This window comes from Neolamprologus brichardi, chromosome 1, assembly GCF_056152115.1.
Source record: "Neolamprologus brichardi isolate AB-2024 chromosome 1, ASM5615211v1, whole genome shotgun sequence".
NCBI classification, from domain to species: domain Eukaryota; kingdom Metazoa; phylum Chordata; class Actinopteri; order Cichliformes; family Cichlidae; genus Neolamprologus; species Neolamprologus brichardi.
Window position 1 is genome coordinate 7,473,604 of NC_142104.1, and position 21,044 is coordinate 7,494,647.

The window sequence follows — 21,044 nt, forward strand, 5'->3', positions numbered from 1 at the left end:
GTATCGACCATTTTCCAGTCAGCAAACATTAAACATTTAGTTCATTTGCATGCAGTCCAGTATGCTCTCCACTATCTGGTCCTGCACACCCACGCAGCTGTTTTCAGTAGTTCCTGTTAATTAGACCTGTTATCAGGTGGAGAGGTGGAAATCAAGAACTGACATTCCAGGCATTATATGAGGTCATCAAACCATGTAAACAAATATTGATAAAGAATTACGGTTTCCCGGCTTAACGGGTTCAACAGATCGAGCGCCTTCACCACCACACCTACGCAGCACGTGAATGCAGAAGCGTTAAAAGAAAAAATAATTATGTGAACTGGAACAACAGCTTTGCTGCTAGTGTTGTGTGATTATGTGATACTTACATATAATGGAGCTTGCTGTGGATTGAGTTTCATGTCCCTGGACACTGTAAAAAGAAGAACAAATTAAGGGTTACAACTCTAATTAGGCATCTATATTGTAATATAAAACAAAAACATGTCTTAAAGCGGTACTAAAACCTGTCTGGCCATTAGGGGCACCACAGCAAGCTGTAAACACAATAGTATCCTATCAACAATTTGTAAAACCGATATTTATATTGAATTACAGGCACTAAGCAAAATTAGCATATATTGACATCTAGACTGTGGTGGGTCTAAAATTGACTTTAGCTCTGTTTTGCTTCACTTTTTACTCGTGCAGGCTGCCTACGTATATTAACAAATGCCTAAATATATGTGGCGACCAGGTCAGTGTTATCCATACACTAAATTATTTGTGGCAGCAACCTCGACTGCCATGTATTGATTTTTAGATCTCCTTACTATTTAAAAGGGTACGGTTTTATTCCAGTGCTGAGCTGCATCCAAGGCAACAATTTTGCTCAGCTTCTTCTTGACCTGCTCTCACACACATACACAAATACAGACTGACACATCGACTTTCTGTGAATAGTCCTTTTTTGTAGTGCACACAATCTGAATGCATTACCATGCACTGATGGAAGGATTATTATTGGTCTTTCTCCACATAGCAACAGGTGACATCATCATAAAAGACACAGGTTTGTTCAAAACTGGTACATCAAAGTCTGACAATGCTCTTACTCCTCAAATAAGTTATTAACATGTTTATGCCCAGAAAGAAAGAAAGAAAGTGGGTGGGCATTAAAAACTAAAACAGAATTCACTTCCATAACCATATTACCTTCAATAATCTACAGTCAAGTGTGTCAAATAAGGAGCCAAGCAGTCAGGTCAGATATGGTTTGAGGAGATTAGCACTCTGTTATTAACTGTTAATAACTAGACCTGCAATCAAATATTGCTAAAGTTATTTAACTCAGACGCTCAGGGCTTACTGAGATCCAGACATAGTCTGAACCAGAGCTTTTAACTAAACAGAGTCCATAAAGTGTCCAGGAGAATATCCAAAAGTCCAACCAGTGTGATAGCTTACCACTTAAATTATTTATTTCAGTATTTCCATGCTTCAGCCAGCACTGATGTGACAGCTAAAGCAAATGAGGGTCAGAAAAAGATATCTATAGCTAACATGAGGAGGAGGACAGCAGCCAGCATGCCGCTGTGGGAGAGCCAGAAAGGGCAGAAGCAGCAGATGAGATAGGCACGCACTGAAAACGCCTCCTTGCTGCAGCTGGTAATTATCCTCTGAGGGTTCATCAGTACAAGCGACATCTTTCACTTTATAGAGTAATTTAGTCCAAATGAGAAACTGCTCAGAGGAAGAACTATACGCTGCCTGCCCAGACAAAGGTAGGTGTGAGCTTGTGTAAACATATAATGGAGGCCTTAGCTTTTACTCAGCCTGATATTTCCCTAGGGTATTGACAAATACCAAACAAATGATTCATCAGGTGGCCAGAAACTCAACTTCACATGAATGCCTTTACTCCTCCATGCTCACTGGTTGTATAAATAAGCAAATATTTTCTAACATGTCAGCCATAACAACTTAATGAATTGATAATGTATCAGTCACAGCTCCAGAGCTTGCCGCACAGTTCAAAAGGGACAGAGGATAATTAAATAATGGAGATTACGACATGTAAGCTTAGTGGGGTTTTGTTTATTACCCTTTTAGAAAATCCTTTAAGTCTGTGTCAGACAAATACATATCCAGAAAATCATACTGAAAATTAATTATTGACAAATTTGTTAAATTGACATTGCTTACTTTTGAAAAAGCCAACAAAATGCAATATGGAATAAACACTTTATTTCCCAAAACATTAGAATATTATATATCTGAAAAAAATGGGAAAAAAATTATATTAATGTGTAAGACCCTTTCCTTCCTCAGGCCCTCCTTTTGCACAGTACAGACATTCATTATTAATAGAGAACACGGGCTACAGGGAATACATGTGTAATATATATGCCTGATTAAATAAAATCCCAATTTATAAAACAGGCTAAAAAATAACTTAATTCCAGTACTGGTTATTTATTTATTTATTTGGTTAAAATCTCTTTGGGGTGTCAAAAATTACTTTATGCAGAAAAGATCCTCGTAGCTAGAACATTAAACCCTATACATATTTTGCAGTACTTTGGAAAATGCTAGCAAACTGCCACTGGGACTACTCTATCCTACTGATGCATGCTAACTGAAATAGTCTGGATACTGGAACAGGAAGCATGTACAGCAGCTCTTCAGAACATTGCTGTGGACAAGGTGGCAGTTAAGCTTGGCTCTGGCGGTTGTCCCAATACTCGGTGGGAGGTTAAGAGTACAGAACAGACACACACTGGATCACACGTGGGTTCCTGCCTCCTCTTATCACTGATTAGTCCCTCACTAAAAAATAAATAAAGCAAGAAAAGTAAACCACCAATATATTTTGACGTTTAGTTCTTTTACAAGGATTTGTATGATCAGTTAGCAGGATTTATCAGCTTATGTTCACATTTGATTCCTCACTCCCACTCGAGGATGCGGGCCTCAAAGCCTTTCTCTGGGCGCAAGGTCAGAGGCAGTGGGTGTGTAATTACATCCGAACAAATGCATAACAGCTTTAGACTTGAGGATGAATGGATTTGAAACCTTTGTGTTGAACTTTCTTGTGGAGATATTGGGCTGCTTGTGTTCATCAATGAGTCAAGGGACTGGTCACTTTTGAGACCAGTCTCCTTGGTTATTTGCAGAGAAAATTTTCTCTTTTGTTTGCTGTTCTTTGGCACCAAAACAAGTCCTTGCTGCTGGCCTGCAGTGGTCAACAGTGCATTAATCACATGAACCTCACAGCGGGGGAGGCAGCGTCAAAAAAGGCCAAGACCTAATGAGTTCAGCAGAGAACTCCAAAGGAGTCTATGCTGGACTCAACAGAGCGCTCAAGTGCAGCGAGACCAATTCACTTTCTGTAGCCCAAACCAAACTATTTTCCACTTTTTCTGCTAAATAAATAGGCTTGAACTAGAATTAGGCAGATCAGGTAAGGGGATAATCAGAAGCTCTAATAATACTCTGGAGCCTAATCCTCTTGCCTTAAGTGCACTGGGCCAGAGACCAGCTTCCTCACTCACCACATGCACAACTTTGACTGATAAGACTCTCACGTAATGTCCTCAACAGGCCCACTGCTTCTTTTATATTTTCATATTTGGAACATTTGTCATCTCCTAGTGCTCTTTTTATAACTACTCCAGGCAAGACATGGGTAGGAGCCTTTACTCAAGGACGTTTCAACAGGGCAGACTGACAGCTTTATTGACTTGTGCAGCCAGTGGGTCCTTGTTATTTTGCTAATGTGATATCTAAGTGACCGCTGACTTAACTCAGTGCACAACACAACAATATCTGGTTGGAAGCAGAGGCTGTGCTACATTCACATTTTTCACTACTGAGGACAGAGATGATAACACTTACTCATCCAAATGCAGGTTTGTGTGCCCTTTATCAGCTGTGCCGTGCTTTACATTTGCGACGCCTTCACACCTGGCAGCTGCACACAGCAGCTTATTTTGCTCACTTCTTCAAATTCATTAAGGGGGCCAGAAGTCCTTGTGACACCCTGATTTTGCCAGCCAGTTATGGTAAATGTTCCTTTCCAAGAAAAAGCTCTTGTTAGGCTCTTGTTTTGTTTTAAATCAATCTTTAACATCTACAGATCTCAACAACAAACAGAATAAGTGGCCGTTCGTCTGTTTAGAGCGAGCGTGCATTAAGCAGCAGTAAACTAGTAAAACAGTTCAAGCTTACAAATATTTAGTTAAGAGAGAAAATAAAACAAGTGAGTAATCGGAGTACAAAAGTTAAGCACACTTGAAACACACTATCTAAATGCACTTTGGCCATTTCCCTTTTGAAAAAAAGCCAAGCTAAACGCTGGGTGGTGATATGGCCATCCACCTCATTCCATACTCTGGCCACTTCTGTTTTTGAGTTCTTTATTCCTGATATAATGTAGAGCTGTGCACACCAAATAAAAGGAAATTGACAAAGATCTACTGCATCATCTCAGGATGTAATTGCTCCACCGTCTGCCTAGAGTTCATGGAGGGGCCTTTATTATTACACCAGACCTCCAGAACTTCCTCTTGGGTGATTTTTCATCTTGTCATGGCAACTAACTTCAGCTTCATGACTGACAGGCAGCACACACACAGAAACACAAACCCACTAACCAATACTTGTCGGTTAGTATGTTTGTAAATAATTTCCAAGAAATAAGTTACATGTCACCAAACCAAAGGTGGGAGATATGCTGATGCCATACTCTGCCATAACAGATTTACAATACTGTCATTACTTTGAGAAACACACACACTCAGGCACGCACACACTTAGGCTTTAAATAAACTGTTAAATGATTGTCCCTGCCACTGATTACCTTTATTAACAAAAGCGTTCACCTTTAAGGACTTTTGGATAACATGATCTGTCCTGAAGAACAGTGAAGCCTGGGCCTTAAAACTAATGGTTATAAACAGTGGGTCCGTTTGCCTGTATTTATATCTCAAGACAAAACATCAAGAGGAAAGATTAAACAAATTCTGAACAGGTTGATGGAAGCACAGCCTGTCAGGGGCTTACAGAACTCACAGATGGTAACAACCTGCGTTTAGCACACAGACTACACTCCACTGGTTAGTTACTATATTCAAAGTCGTAGCTAAACTCAGAACTTTAAGTAAGAAAAGTACCCAGTTTTTGCTTAAGGTAGAGTAAAAACACCACATTGAAGAAATACTAGATCAGAGTTAATACCCATTGTATGGCTTATGTATTTGTGGTATGTCAGATGACATGCAGATGACCATCCACTGAAACAAGCTGTTTTAGCTCCTTTCGCCTTAAAACAGCTTCTTCCTGATTGGCTGCCTCTCACAAACACAGGGACCACTATCCTCACCGACAGACCTGGAGCCTTATTGCATTTTCACACCTGCAGTTTGCCTACTTTGATGCAAACTGCAGGTGTTTGCATCAGAAAACCTGTAGGTTTTCCTCATGGTTTAGTTTCTTTTCACAAAGAAAACACAAAAGAGTGAGATCTAAATTATTTTTAAAATGTGTTCAGAGTGAGGTATCCATTTAATGTTTAAATACCATAACAGAATACAGTATTGATGCAAAGGAAAAACTGGGATACAAATTTCAGATTACATCATCTGCACAGGCAATATTCTTTATTCACCTTATCACAATTGTTTGGTATCTTGACAAACTCCTGAGAAAATATTTGCACCTTTATCTAGCACCAGTTTACTTTGGCTCTTATTTGACATTTTGTGCTACAGGTCCAGGAACAATCAGGTTTCTCTGAGCTTTGTCCACTCGCTCCTTTTTTTCCAGGGTCCTTAATAGAGGTGGGATTCAGACAATAACAGTAAATCAAAACAAAACAATGAACTAACAATTCTCTATGTATTTATGACCCCAGGAAGCCCTTTCACAGGGAGGATAGGGAGTCGCTTGATTAAATGTAATAAAGTATAAAAATATTACTGAATGCATGTCTGGTATCAGTTCATCAGATTGCCATTGATCTGCTTTCTTCTGCTGACCTCGTGGTCATACAATATAGTGGGTGTGACAGTTCATCTGGTCTAACAGTTCCTCTTGGCCAGCAACAGTCATTCAGAGAGAGAACACAGGGGACTTCTTAAATAGCTACATCTGTGGGTCATTTCTGGTGCAGGAAATTACAAAAAAGGTTCACACTGAATGCATTGATTTCTGCAATGCATAGGGCTGCTGAGAGGTAAACAAGTTCCAGGCAATTTACTGCAGCAAGACAGTATGCTGCTGTGAATAATACCTGGAGTTCTGGGTCAAGTTACAGAGTGCACGTACAGATCTCATCCTTAATAATTCTAAAACCTGACAAAACAAATACTGCTTGACGTTGTTTTAATTACCGGTAGTAAAAAACAACAAGAACAACTGTGTCATTTCCAAGTGTGAAACTAAGCAGGAGTAAATATTACGTTAGAGCTTTGCTTCATGTACAGAAATGAGCCTAAACAAAACGTTATTTTGCCTGTGCAATCAGATATTAAGAAAAAATTGTTGACTCAAAACTGCACCAAATCATACCACAAAAGAAAAAGAAAATATTCAGTGAAAGAAAACTCTGGGAAAAAATAGTGTATAAAGCAAACCCTTTCTCTGGTAACAGAAGAACCTTGAGAAATGACATCCCCTAAGCTTGCCCTATGGCCACCCGACACCTGCTTATAGAGATGACACAACCCATTAACTCCACCTAAAGCACAGGGTACAGCCAGCCTTTGGCCAAGCTGCTTAAGAGTCTCTTTTACAGCAGAAACTGCCTTTGAATTGCTACTAAAACAGATTTTTTTTCCCCTCTGTAGCTGAAAGGCTGAACAGAGGCAGGGCATGAGCCACGTTCAAGTGCACAGCCGTCACAAATGGACCAATGAATCAAGAGACAAAGGCCCCTGAACGCTGTTATCGGGGCAGCGATGTGACGAGTCAGGGGTGCTGAATGGACCTGTTATGGCTTCCGCTGATCCCATGGCTATCAAAATAAGCCATAATAGCCATGTGACTGCAGAGTGAATGGGAGGATGAACAGGATTAGCTTCCCAACTCATTAATCTGACCGTCTCCTACACCCTTCCTGATAATCAGCTGAGGATTCCCCAACATAGCCATGTGCACAAGACACATAATGACTGTTTATTAGCTGATTAAAGAGCCTCATTCTTACGGGGCTGCCATACAAGTGATTCTCCCTGAGGAAAAATGTAGCCAAAGAAGGTAAATATCACAAAATGACTAGTTTAATTTTAATGTCATCTTTGGACATCCCGGCCTGCATTATCACATCCACGACATCTGGCTCAAATAATCATGACTCAGTATCCCAGAAGAGCTTCCGACAGAGAAGGAAGTTGTTATAGTGTCTAGTTATTGACATGCATTCTGACACATGTTCAAAAACCTGGAATAACAAAGAGTAGAACTACACAAACCCAACTAAATTTTAAAGTTGTGAAATAATCAAGCTGTTATCTTTTTTATTTCTCTTCGTTTTACTCTGTACTTTAACCTGGAGTTGCATTATATTGGTAGTCTACAGGTGCTGTGCAGAGCTTTGTAGACATGTCTACATAATGCAGTGGTCAGCTAGGGTAGTGAATAGAAAAGAATATGTGGAAGAAATTATAACATGCTACTTTTTATTGTGCTTTAGTTGGTCCTGGTTCAAAGTAGAAACAAGCATGCATGTATGTGCAACCTTTACATTTTTAATCTTTATACTTCAAGATTTTTAAAGGATATTTTTTTTTGTTTGTTTCAAAATGCCTGAAATTACTATTGATTGGATGAACATGTAGAAACATGTAAAAGCCCATTGTCACAGGCCTAGGGCATGTTGGTGACCCCGCTAGGCAAAAATATGTGTTCCTCACCGACTGAATGATTACTGACAGTGCTACACCAACAATCTCATTGCAATCACTTTTATCACTAGCAGATCACTATGGTTACCTGCAGTTTGCATGTAAGGCTAAGTTGTCTACAAAAACTCACCAACTACTTGCCAACAGGAAATGAAAGTGTTAGAAGTGAGGCAAAAAACCAGAAACAGAGACAGTTTATCTTTGAAATTAAGTTGCACCTTCTGAAATGCGCGGGTCAAAAGTAGAGTTAAATGCAATCATAAATACAATCTTTTCTATCTCTCTCTGAGAATTCCTGTAGGACTACAAGAATATATCGGCCAAAGGCTGTATCAACACTGGCAGAGCATTTCAAAAATAAAACGCTTCAGGAAATAAAGACGTTATGGTTTCATGGATTATCCTAAGGCGTTGATCTAGCCCCACCCTACAAGTATGATCTACGTGCCCATTCTCAGAGATCATTTACAGAGTTATTATCCCGCCTCAGTTTAGTGACCTATAATCTTATTCATAAAACTGAATTAGACATAAAGTTCAGAACATGTTTACAGTGCTGCTGTATTCACTGGACAAAAAAAGAAAAGAGTTTGTATGAGATTTTATTAATGTTTTTAATTGTAGTGAGTTTTAAAGAATTATGGTCAACATTTAAAGTATCATCAAAGCCAGCAGGCTTAAAACCACTAATTTCTAAATATTTCTAAATATTTAGCAAATGCTACCTCGTTTAACAAATGCCATTAAGCAGATCAAATTTGGTTGTATTGGCCTCTTCCTGAGTCTGTATCTTTACCTGTGATGTTACAAAATGCAAAAGACACAACAAACCTTTCCTGGATACTAATCCCAAAACACCAACATGCACACTCTGGTGCAGAAAACAGGTCAGACCACTGGACATGACAGACATGTATACCTTTGCATTAGCATTTAATAGCCTTAAAGCTTCATACACCAGCCTTTCTAGGCCAAAAACCTCCCATTGGCCATTAATTAACTTGAAGAATGTCAATGAGGATCCTTGTTATAGGGGCAATAGTTACCTGCGGCTGCTTCTTCACACCGCTTTTTGAATATTGCTGTGCAGAGGGAGCTGCCATCAAGGACATGGAGGTACTCTAAAGAGGGACAGAAGCCCAATATAGACCTGAGGTGTCACCCAACACCCAGGTTCCATGATGACAACATAGAAAAGTCTCAGGGAGGGGCAAAAATGAGTTTGTGCCTCACCTATAATACAAAGGAGATGAGGACAACCTGGCCTGGATACTTTATCCTTTCTGCCCTTTTGGTGTTTTTTGCTTTAAACACACAAACACATACACACACACACATATACACATATACATATATACACACACACATATATATATATATATGTACAGTTTTAAAACACAGAAACCATCCCTTAAAAGCATCTACTTGGGATTTTTGTCTCGATGCATGCTCAATCATCCGGGTAAGGAAATCCCAAAAGGTTCATTCTGTTCATCTGGACGTAGCGTTCTCAGTGGGGAGAAACGTTTCGTCACTCATCCAAGTGACTTCTTCGTTCTCAGCTGAATGCAGGTTTCCTCAATCTTATAAACAGTACATTTGCATAATGACTGAAACTAGCACCACCAAGTCATCAGTTTAGGTATGTGATACTTGGGATTTTTGCGAGGCAAACTAAGATCACTGACACTAGGAGAAAGTTTACAGGTTCACAGCTCAAGTCACGCTTGCTTTAGTGTAAGGCCTCAAGGTACAGTAAGAGGCTTTGAAAGAAAGCCTCCACCAAATGGCATACAAGAGTGCCAGGGAGACAGCTTTCAGGCTGGTTTTAAAGTCTCACGAAACACAGGCATTAAACGTCCTTGATCCCCACGTCAAACGCTTTGTTAAGACTTGGAAATGAATGTGCTCTGAATGAATATTGAATCAAAGTTTACATGTTAAAGTTGCTGTTTAAATACTAGGCCTTTTAAGGATGAAGGAGTTCAAGCAGTTTGTCCAAATAAATGTTTCATTCCAAACGTGAACAATATCTGACTCACAAGGCCTCTAAAACTCTAGACGATGATATCAGTCAAATTCATGAAGAATTCACTGGAACATTTGGGCCCGTTGAGAGTTTGCTGCATGAATAGAGCTGTGCCACACTGGAGGAGGATTAAAGCGTCGTATGGCTCAGCTGGGTTTGATGTTTAACCCAGAGGTTTGTTTAACCTCTCACATTCTCTCTCCCTGGTTAACCGCTAGTTACTGACCTACTGCTACAACATGACCATTGCTGAGAGAGAGCACCTGCTTTACGCTGCACCCTTGTCTGGTTCTTTTTACGGTTCACTATCAGCCCTGCTCCTCTGAAGCACTGCTAAATTAGTCGGGGCTACGTCACCTCCTCAACAACCCCACCACAGTTACTTCGACACACCATGTTGACTACCACTTAGGTAGTCACGGCTGTTTGATTTAATCAAACCGGGCTATTGTCTCTATGAACAGATATGAGACCGCGGTGGTGACGCGACCTCACCCTGCCTCACAAAAGCTGCCTCTGTGCAGAGACAGCACACAAATGCTGGCTGACAACACAAGGCCGGGGTATGAAAGGTCTCCTCAGTGCGTGGTGACAGTTATTACCCTCTCCACTGAAACCAAATACCTGTGAGCCCAGATAGCATTATCTTATTGTGAGGCACACTGGGGGCCAGCCTGTAATCAGGGCCCAGGCCTTCACCAACTCTCCTCCTTAGGTTTAAAGCCATCCCTTCCCTTCTGTTTCCACACGATGGAAAATCTGTCTATTTGATTCTTCCCTGACACCTAGATGATTTATATTTATTAGGAAGTTTAAATTCTCTCAGGACTACATGAAAAAAATCTATTGAAAATGAACAAGAAAGCTTTTATGCAATAAATTCAGCAGGATTCCAAATGCACAATCCATTCACTGGCAGGCGATGGGTGAGCATTGCACAAAATCTCTCAAAATGATCATCTGACATTTCATGGGACCACAGTGTTAGTTACAAAACGAACTACTACGGAGTACAAAACAGAGGGCAAAAAGCACACAGAAAGATGGGGAGACAGCAAAGTTTTAGAAAAGGAAAGTGCTGGTTAGTCTCATTTGGGAGGTAAGAGGTTTAGCCAAGAGAATCCTGAGCAACGCTAACCCCAGCTTCACAGCAGCCATGATCAGATTAATATTACGTCTACAGCGAGACTGATGCACATTGTTAGGTAACTCCTACATAAAGTACCAAAGTTACATGTGAAATTAATGTATGTAAATACTTAATTCTTTGATAGCACAGCCGCTTTTTGGTTAGTTAGCATTAGACAGTATTGGCCTGAACCTAAGGTTTGGTACTCTCTCAGTCAAGTTAAGACATGCAAGTTCTGTCAATCAGACCCTCTAAATTGCTCCCAAATATGCATGTGTTTGTGTGTGTTTACACTCCTGACCTGTCTTGGATCATTTTGGTGAGTTCCACAATTCAGATAACAAGTAGCTGTCAACCTTTTCACCACTTCTTTAGAAATGGTTTTAAAATAGAAATCTACAGCTACTGCAGTTTGTTTGGGGAACTGAATTCCCAGTGGGGCATGCAAGTTTCTACACAAGACACTTTTAAGTTGCATTATGAGAAATAAATGACATCTACCCCAAAACGGATCATGCCTGCCATGTGATCGAACTAGGAGACAACTAAAAAAGAAACTGAAGAGTAAACCATTTAGAACAATAATGTGAATGAGAAAGCCGTCAGAACCCTGTTTTCACCAATTACAGGAAGATTTTGGAAAATAAAGAAGTAAAGCTTCCATATTCTGTCTCAAAGCACATCTTTCACAGTATTCCTACCAGTTTAATGATGCCCTATAGAATGTATTAATTTGCAGCTTTAAAAATGGCTTTCAAAGAAACGTGTGTTGAGATAAATATGTAAATTACCATGAGGAGAGCCAAATTACAACTTTAAAAGCGGTCATATTAGTTGTTATTGAACGCATTATCAGTGAGGCAGACATTGCTAGGTGCATCACAGACTTTGCCCCAGGGAATTGCATCAAAACAAACACGAGAAAGACAACCTGCAAATTCAGTGTGCCGCTTCACACATGGCAATGCTTTTATTTAGTCGTCATCACTGCCTACAACATAAAAGCTGCTTGTTGAATTGCTCTTATAATTCTGTCACATCACACTGAGAATCAACTTTCAAAGCTTTTGTCTCAGCCAACTAAGACGCACATGAAGGCATCAATGGAAACCTTACCCACAGTTTATTTGACGACACCGGCTGTGAGCAGACTCCTTCAGGTGATCATTAAATTAATTTTAAGTCCATCAGAGAGAGCAGGTGTGTTTATACTAGGCAGGTATTCTCAGTAGGCATGCAAGCTCTCACCACACTGATTACACTGAGCTAAATATGGCTTTGTGCTAACACAGACAGTAGGCTGATCAAAGCCCTGATGTCACAGGGCACAGGCGGAGCCAACAGACTACAGGTCAGGTGTATGCCGCAACTGCAGTGGCATAACTGCAAGCGTACTCTTTTTTTAGCAATGCTACAGTTTTGAGCATGTGCAGATACACAGGTTCTACTTACGGCAACATGTTTGGGTATTCAGATCACTTAAATGTTGTGATGATTTTTATATATTAATGTATATCCTGATATTGAACCAGAAAAGAATAGATAGTAAACACACTGTAAACTGATTTCATCGGGTGGAAAAGTAATCAGAAGTAATCAATGGCAACAGTGGCTTGGTACATTAAAAGTCCTGCAGTCACATTTACAAATCAAGTGTGCGATCATCAAAAAAATGGTTTATGACTTGATTTATCTACTAAGTTTGGTTCAAAACAAGTCAATTGGTTCCAGGTTCTCACATATAAGAATATTTAGTTTTTCAATCATTTAAAAAAAATTACAGAAAATATGGGGGGAGCTTTCACTGTTGAACAGATTTTACATTTTTACAAAATATAACTATTTAAGTCACAACATATTCAAAAAACAAAAATAATCATTAGCTGCAGCCCAATTCAGCTACAGGGTATTTTTATTTTCTAGGTACAGACACCATCTATCCCCACACCGTTCCATCTTTTTCCCCTTTTGTATGCTGGTCAGGTCTTTGTGTGGAAAACCTCAGTATCATCCAGATCCATCTACAGAAACTATGGACTGTATGAAAGTTGGAGGCAGCCACCGTGACCTCTTCTATTTTTTCTGAGCACCTGAATCTTAGCGTTTTGGTTGTTAAACTACAAGAAACCAAACTTAGACAAGAGGGTGGCGTTCCTAGTTATTAGCTAATGCTAGTGAGGTTAGCAACCTGCATCAATAAACTGTACGATTGAAATGTATCTGCGATTTGTGTGCTAACTGACTAAAAAACTAACAAAATAATAGAATTTTCACAAAACATTTTCCACAAATATCTTAGACTATCTGCACCTCGCAGAAAGTCATTATTTATTTATTTTTACAAACAGCAAACACTGCTGAAATACCCAGTTTAGTGACTACACTTGGTGGAGGTGAGGTAGCTTGCAGACATGATGGCCACCTCTGTCATGACACCTGTCCAACAAGAGTCGACACTCCTAACTGAAGCTTCCAGATGAATGGCATTATAAAGAGAGTTCACTCCAAGCACAACTGCTATAAAGTGGGGAATAAGAGAGGCTAAAGTTATTTGGGTTTTTATTTTCACTGGCTTCATTTTTCAGCCTTGGTGGCTGCCGCTTGAAGGACACATGAACCAGCTCTGATTGGACTGGCCCTAAAACTCAAGTCCACTTACAGAAGGATGACAGGACTGTGCAACAACACTGAATTAGCTAATCTGCCAATTAGCTAGTCAATCATACGATGGCAACCTGCTTGAGATGAGAATGACTGCATTCTGGTTACGTTCCTATATAAACGCACGTTTGCCAAGCGAATTTATGTTTTCAAACCTATGTAAGTCTATGTAGTACATGTGAATTTCCATGTCAGACTTCCAATTTTCACATATTCATCATTTATCACCATATTACAACCAACAGATTGCATGTAATTGCCAATTTAATCCCATTCAATTGCAAATCAATAGCTGACTAAGACTTCGTCTTATTGCCACTTTACCTCCATCTAGATGCACCAAAATCACTTTGAAGACGGCGACTGAGCGTGAGCTGTCGCAGACCTGTTCCCTATTTTCGAATCAAGTACTTCAAAGGAAACAAGATCACAAGTTTATTGAACACGGTCAATAATTTTGGTCGTGCCTCATTCTTCAACTACCGTTTTCTCCAGTGCGACAGTAGCACAAAGGAGACACGACACAGGACTGGTTTAGCAGCGACAGAACTTTCAGAATAAAACACATGTAACACCTTACAAATAAAGAAAACTGCTGCAATTTATCCTTCTACATGTTAACTGTGAGGTAGAAAAAAGCAGTGGACCAACATTCAGAAAGAAGTGTTGTAGAGATATATCTCATGACTTCTGGTCAGAAGTCAACTAACAGTGATGTTAGTTGGTTTGTATCTTGGCAGGCTTTATAATCTGTTAGCTAGTTTAAGTAAATCAAGTAAATTAGCAGAAGTTGAGGATCATCATAACCTTTTGACTATCTCGCACACCTTTGTTTCTCAAGTACGGCTCCCAAACATCACCTGCATACTGAAATCAGATTTCACTATGTAAACACAAGACCTCCTCCAGATGCCTTTAAATCCGCTAGTAAATATTCAAGCTGTTCCTCATCCATCCAGGCAATCCAGTTTTTGTATGTTGTGTTCTGTTTGTTCTGTTTGTCTTCCCGTTGTGTTGGCACACAAAGGCTTATTTCTGTTCAATAAAGAAATTCCCAGAGTTATATTTATTATTAGGTTTTTAATAAAAGGCTATTGTAACCAATTCCCAAGGTGATTTAAATTATCTGACATCTGTGTCATTAAAAAGAGCTAATCTGATCAAACGCAAGTAAATAACAGAGGGTTTAGCAGAATGCATGCAAATGGAGAAACTGCTACGGTTATACTTGTTTACAGGATTATAAAATCCTGCTGCACATGTTGGTAACAAAGAGAGGGTTGTAAATAATTCATCATAAGCAAACTTTAACAAATCAAAGTTAGCATTTTGTCACAAAGCTGATACTTTTCATGATGTTAAATTTTGATATCAACATAGGCACATTAACAATTAACATCAAAGCGTTCTCAATAATTTCCAGGAGAAAATAAACTCTGCTCCAGGGCACAACGTTTGGACAAGCTGTGGAAATAGCTGCTGTTTTGGAACAATGAGTGCGGCTGCTGTTTGGCGTGCTGAGAGGATTCCAGCGATTCCAGCCTTAACAAAAACTAAGTCAAGGCTTTATTGTGAATATCAGTGGGGAATTCAGCAGTCGCCCTCCCAGGCATACCAAAACTTATCCCTGAGACAGCACTACATGATAAACTAGTACCTGTAAGACTTCCTCTAATGCTTCCATTCTATAGCAAATACAGTGTAATTACAAGGCCCACACTGTGCGTATCCTCCATCATCATTAAATTAGGGGGTTTGTAAAGATGAGAAATTGACGGGGTTCTGCTTGGAGCCAGCAGGATCCTCATGGAAATTTACAGTACTCAAAATGGGAGGCCAACTCCTCTTTCATTTGTCTCTCATAACGGAGCTAAACATATATCGCTAACTAGGACGTCCTAAGAAATAAACCTGAATTTTGCAGGGAAAGACGCAGAGAGCAGAGTAATAAGCTTTTGTTTAGTGGAAAAGTTGCACAGTCCTCTCCTGATAGCTTGTGTCTTATGGAAAAAACGTGGAATGATGTGTACTGGTTTTTAAAATGTGTTGGCAGTGAAAGAGCTCAGCTGCAGCTCGGTTTACTGTTGCACTCACATTCTGTCATGTTTGTTAATACCATCATCTGAAGATGGCTATAATACATGGTTTGAGACCGTTTTTAAAAGACGACATATCCAGTAAGTGCCACTCTAACAAAATCACGATATTAACATTTCATTCTGGTTAGCAAATCTCAAGTTAGTGTTTTGAATTTCACACTGAACTTCACATCTAAATCTTCAAAGGAAAGTGAAATACATGTTTGTAAAATATTAAATGAGACTTATTATGCTTTCTCTTAAATTTATAGATGCCCATTAAAAATATGCCCAAAGTTTCAAATAATGAAGAAACTGTTTGTCAAAGTAATCTCTGCACCAAAAGCTCAGGCTTCATACTCCACTCAACGCCCAGTTTCAGATAGTTTTTTTCCCCACTCTTAGAGTTGTATGACAGCAAATATGTATGAGAGCAAATATCCTTACCAGTCATTTCAGTCAAGAAGCTCTGGATGTGTGCACAAAGCTAAACTGACCTGCTGTTCAAAGCTAGTTTAAAGGGAGGGTGCCCTTAAAGGGAGAGAGGCCGCAATTGCTTACTTCATACAGTGGAAGAACTGAGGCCACACCAAGGCCCAATATTAGTGAAAAAAGGATTACTTTAAATGGAAAAACATACAAATTTATCTAGGAGTGTCCTCAAAAAGACCAAGATGGAAGATGAAAATGAACAGGTTCCCATTAAATTCACAAACAGTCGTGAAAATTTGGATGATTTTGAATTACTGCAACTGAAAACTTCTTTGACCAACACCTGACAGGATAAGCAACTGCTCAAACACTGAGAAAACAGTTTAACATTATTCAAACACATTGACACATTACACAAGTACAAAGCACATTTGAAGTATAGAAGTGTTAAGTTAATGAACTAGGTGAGTTTGCAGGGTTGATTCGAAGTCTTTATAAAGCTATTCTGTACTCGCTGTCAAAGTACTAATAATTAAGGCACTGCAATCTCACATCTCTACAATATATCTGCTTCATATTTATCAACTTGGAAATTTCCTTTTGCAACATAAAAGTTCATATCAACTAGGTGAAGTGTTACTGCAAATGTGACACACCCACTGTGTAAGAGGTTTCAAGAAGGAAGTCGCAACAGGTCCATTTCCTTCTTTCTCTCTTGGTCAAAGAACATAATATGGGGGTGATGGATACTTGGCCTACATTCATTGGCGCCGACTCGTTTTTACAGGACAATTGCACAGTCAAAGGCATGCATGGAGCGATACAAAATAGATGAGTGGGCTGCTTGATAGATAACAGAGCCAGTTCTACCAAGTCAACAATGACAGCAGGAAATCTCTGTAAACAAGTCAGATTACCAGGGTCACTCCACTATGAAGGAGTGACAACAAATGTGAGCAGTGTCACCTGTTCTCACTTTTACTCTTGCCATTACTAGGGCTTATTTAAAGATGAAACACTAGTGTGGAATCCAAAGATCCAACATTATTATAGACTGGGTGATAGCGTGAGTATTAAGAAAGCGTAGAATCACTTGTCAGATTAGTGTTGATGTTGAGGCCAGAGATAATCCTCAAAGACACTGGAAAAATGTAAAACATTTAGCACCCGACTCTTTTTAAGAGAATAAGAAGATTCTCTTTAAACAAGCCACTGATAGGCTTCACTGCTTGTACCCAGGCAAGTGGGATAAACTCAAATTAACCAGGAAGTGAAGAAGATGAGGCTTGTGTTGTGACTTCAGAGCGAAGCTATGGGTGTGTTACAACATGGGAACCCAGAAAGCAGCCATGCCTTGGTGCCTCGCCCTTTTAACATGTTCAAATGGGTGAGGTCAAGCGGGTGTAAGTGAATTAGTAGGCCACTGCTTTTGCTTACATGTGTGCAGACCTTCCCAACAAACCAGGAAGTAAAATCAGCTCTTGGAAGTAGGCTTCCTTAATGAGGAAAAAAATAACCCTGAAAAGATTTTAAGTATCTGCCCAACACAACAATGACTTTAATTTGTTTTTGTGCTTGTGGGGGGTTATTAGAGGCAGAGTCAGTATAATTATTGACAGTTACCAGGGTTTCGGCTTCATACAAAAAAACAAAAGAAAAATGGCGCCAAAGATCCAGCAATTTTTTTTTTAAATGAAATCAGTTGATTTATTTTTGGTTAAAGATCATTTTATTAATTTAATAATTAGCATAATTTAATATACATTTTGATCATTTAATTTAATAAATAGCCAAAATAGGTGTAATCACCCCAAAAGGCCAACTTTGAGCCGATAAAAAACCCTGATAACAACTGGGTAATCTGAGTGTTCCTCATTAAATCCTTAAGAGTGGTAAAGGTCAATCATGTGAAAATAAGTAATCATACAAATCAATTTTATGTCTCTCAGAATGACATATATATATGTAAATATAGCTAATTATTAAATTAAATTCCATGCCTTTTCTTGAGAACCAACTATGACATCACTGTTGAGGATGTATCCATTTCGGATTCTTTTTACATTTGCACATAGATACACCTTACCAGAGCTACCTTAATTTTCATGGCACACATTCGTCCAGGTGCTTACGATTGGCCTCCTATCAGCTCGAAGCAATCAGGTTGTTCTCCTCTATGGTACTTTGAACCAGAGAATGGTTACTCACGCTCACCTTCCTTTTTTACGACAGTGCTGAGATTATTGTAAACAATGGAGAATATGCTATGCAGATAGATAGATAGATAGATAGATAGATAGATAGATAGATAGATATTCTTATTGCCACATCAAATAACCATTTAAATTTAATAACTACTGATAAATCTGTGTAAGTCAATAATAGCTGATATTGCTGGTTTAGTTCTTAATTTCCTTATCTCATTTTAACTGAATCTATGATACTTTTCCTAGTCCATCTACCTATCTTATTGCACTTATCCAGTTCAGGGTTGCAGTGGGACATGCTACTTAGCCAAGCTGCAAAAGGGCAAGAGCCAGGGTATACCTTGGACAGGTTGCCATTCTGTCACTGTACTAAAATAGAGATACAGACAACTATTTTTACTCACATTCACACCTTTTGGCAGTTTAGAATCACCAATTGAACTAACATCACTACCATGTTTTTTTGGACTGTCGGAGGAAGCCAGAGTAACCAAAGAGAACCCATGAGAAGAAGATGGTCACTAGATGATGGATACAAACTCAGAACCTTCTTCTATGAGGCAACAGTGCTTACCACCATGCTGTGTGGTATTAGTGTGGCACATTGGTGGATGCTTATTTTAAACACGGCACGTATATTCAAGTAATCTCTATGTGCCAAAAAAAAGCTCTAAATGCCTGACATTTCTGACAGTTTTTCTACCCTTAAAACTGTATCATGTCAACAAGAAGGGATCTTTTTAAAATATTCATCTCAGATGCAAGAGATGAGAGATATCTCTTTTTTTTTTAAATAACTCAAGCAGGTAGCAGACCCACCCACCTGCTTTTAGACTTTCTGTTTGCAACAGACAGCCAACCACAAAAAAACTTGTAGAAGAAGGGGAAACAGCTTCTTTTCTGGCAACGCACGAACCAAAGAGCTACACTGAGGCCAAATATGAGATAAATAATGATTACTTTGAACTCTGAATCATGCAAAGTTACTCTTTGACTATTTTATGACTTGATCTATTTAAACTACATACACCTGAAGACTTTTTTAACCAAGCCCAAACACCAGGAAAATTTGGTTTAAAATTCTCTTGGTGGGGGTTACACACTGCACAAAGCACAAAACAGCCTGAAATCATGGTAAAAGAAGGTCAGCGAGCTGGGTGGTGGAAATGAGGGGCCTAGTATAAGATAAGGGTTAGTTGAAATCATGCAAAGCTACTTTAGTAGAATTAGCATATAAGGAATAATAGGGCTCCTTAAATAATACAATCCTAAATACTATTAGCTAATGAGCACAACATTTAATGCTAGTATGAGAGCTTTCGGAGTGGTGATATAAGCATACTTGCACAAGTCACAAGCATTTCTTCTTTACCTCCTAAACTTTAGCTTCTTTTGAACAGTATCATTTTACACGTCTATGTTGGTCTTCGTCGTTTTAAAGCTAGCAGAAACGTGAGAAGCTCTAGCTTTTGGCCCCACAGGCTCTAAGTGAAGATGTCATGGCTACCAAGCAACACGTTAACAAACCCACCCAGCAGCCATTTAACAACTTCTCTCAATGTAAAACAACCCCGATACGTACAAAGCCACGCCGGGCTCCATTCATAGTACAGCTGATAACGGGTTTACATTGTAAAGGAGTCCTCTTACCTTCAGCACTTGAAGCTCAGCGTGAAGAAGATGAAAAAGAATGTTCTGAACACATAATAATCCTCCTGTTGGTGAACTCGCAGTATTTGGATGTTCAAAAAAAAAAAGAGTGAAAAGTTGCGCAGCGATCAGGTTTTCAAACCAAAAGTGTTCTCTTCAAGGAACAAGACTGACTTTCTCAGAGTTGTTAGTGTTTCCCAGGACAACTCAATGGGGAGGAGTCAGCACGAGAACTATTAAAAGCTCAGTGGTTTGTTTTTCATGGAGTAGACTTTCAGACAAGAGGAAGTCAGTGTAAACTCGTGAGGGGGGCTTGAGTAACTTTAGTGATTTCCCAAAAATTACTTGGAGAGGGAACTAATATTGTGAAACGGTCACTGTCCGGGTTTGTGAAAAAGTATCGTGGTCGGTCCCCAGAGTCGAAATGAAAAAACGGAGGAAGCTGGAAAGATCAGATTAACATCCCGTCTGTGCTTTTCACAATAAAGGAACATGAACCCTGCACGCTACTAGGACCAAGGTGTCATGGACCGCATACCGCCGAACTAATAACTAGATCACTGAATGAAAACACATTCAAAGTTACTTGGGAAAACTTGAAAATGAAAAATACGTGAAAGTCTGTGTCATAAATAAGAAAGGAATATATGAGAAGGACTTTATTTTGGATATTTATTTTGAGAATAAAGTTGAAATTGTGATATCTATGAAAATAAAACACATGGTTGGACCTGAAATATTGCTTTGAAAATAAAGTCAAAATGTCGGAATAAATGTGAAAAGTTACATCCAGAAGAAACAGTCGTTTTTTTTCTTTCAAAATTAAAGCTGAAATTACAAGACTAAAACTCAAATATTAAGATAATCAAGGAAATGTTACCGGTATTAAGTCAAATTAGGGGCAGCTAGTGCACAGCTGCCCAGAAAAATGCCTTGTGCTTAAAAATCATTTAATCACACTACAGAGTGACA

The 21,044-nt window shown here is 39.2% G+C and overlaps 1 protein-coding gene across 6 annotated transcripts in view; it reads right to left on the reverse strand.

Annotated features, from left to right (window-relative positions):
• Positions 1 to 20,483, reverse strand: part of akap13a (A-kinase anchoring protein 13a) — a 125,198-nt gene extending 104,715 nt beyond the window's left edge. For 4 of the 6 annotated variants that reach the window (XM_087845798.1, XM_087845740.1, XM_087845632.1 and 1 more), the window contains exons 1-2: positions 20,073 to 20,483; positions 372 to 415 (exon numbers count right to left, since the gene is read on the reverse strand). In XM_087845798.1, coding sequence (XP_087701924.1) covers positions 372 to 404 — 33 coding nt within the window. In that variant the 5' untranslated portion in view covers positions 405 to 415; positions 20,073 to 20,483. Of the gene's footprint in view, positions 1 to 371; positions 416 to 12,160; positions 12,292 to 20,072 lie in introns of those variants that run through there. The other 2 variants (XM_087845707.1, XM_087845662.1) reach the window with 2 other exon arrangements.
• Positions 20,484 to 21,044: the final 561 nt, after the last annotated feature.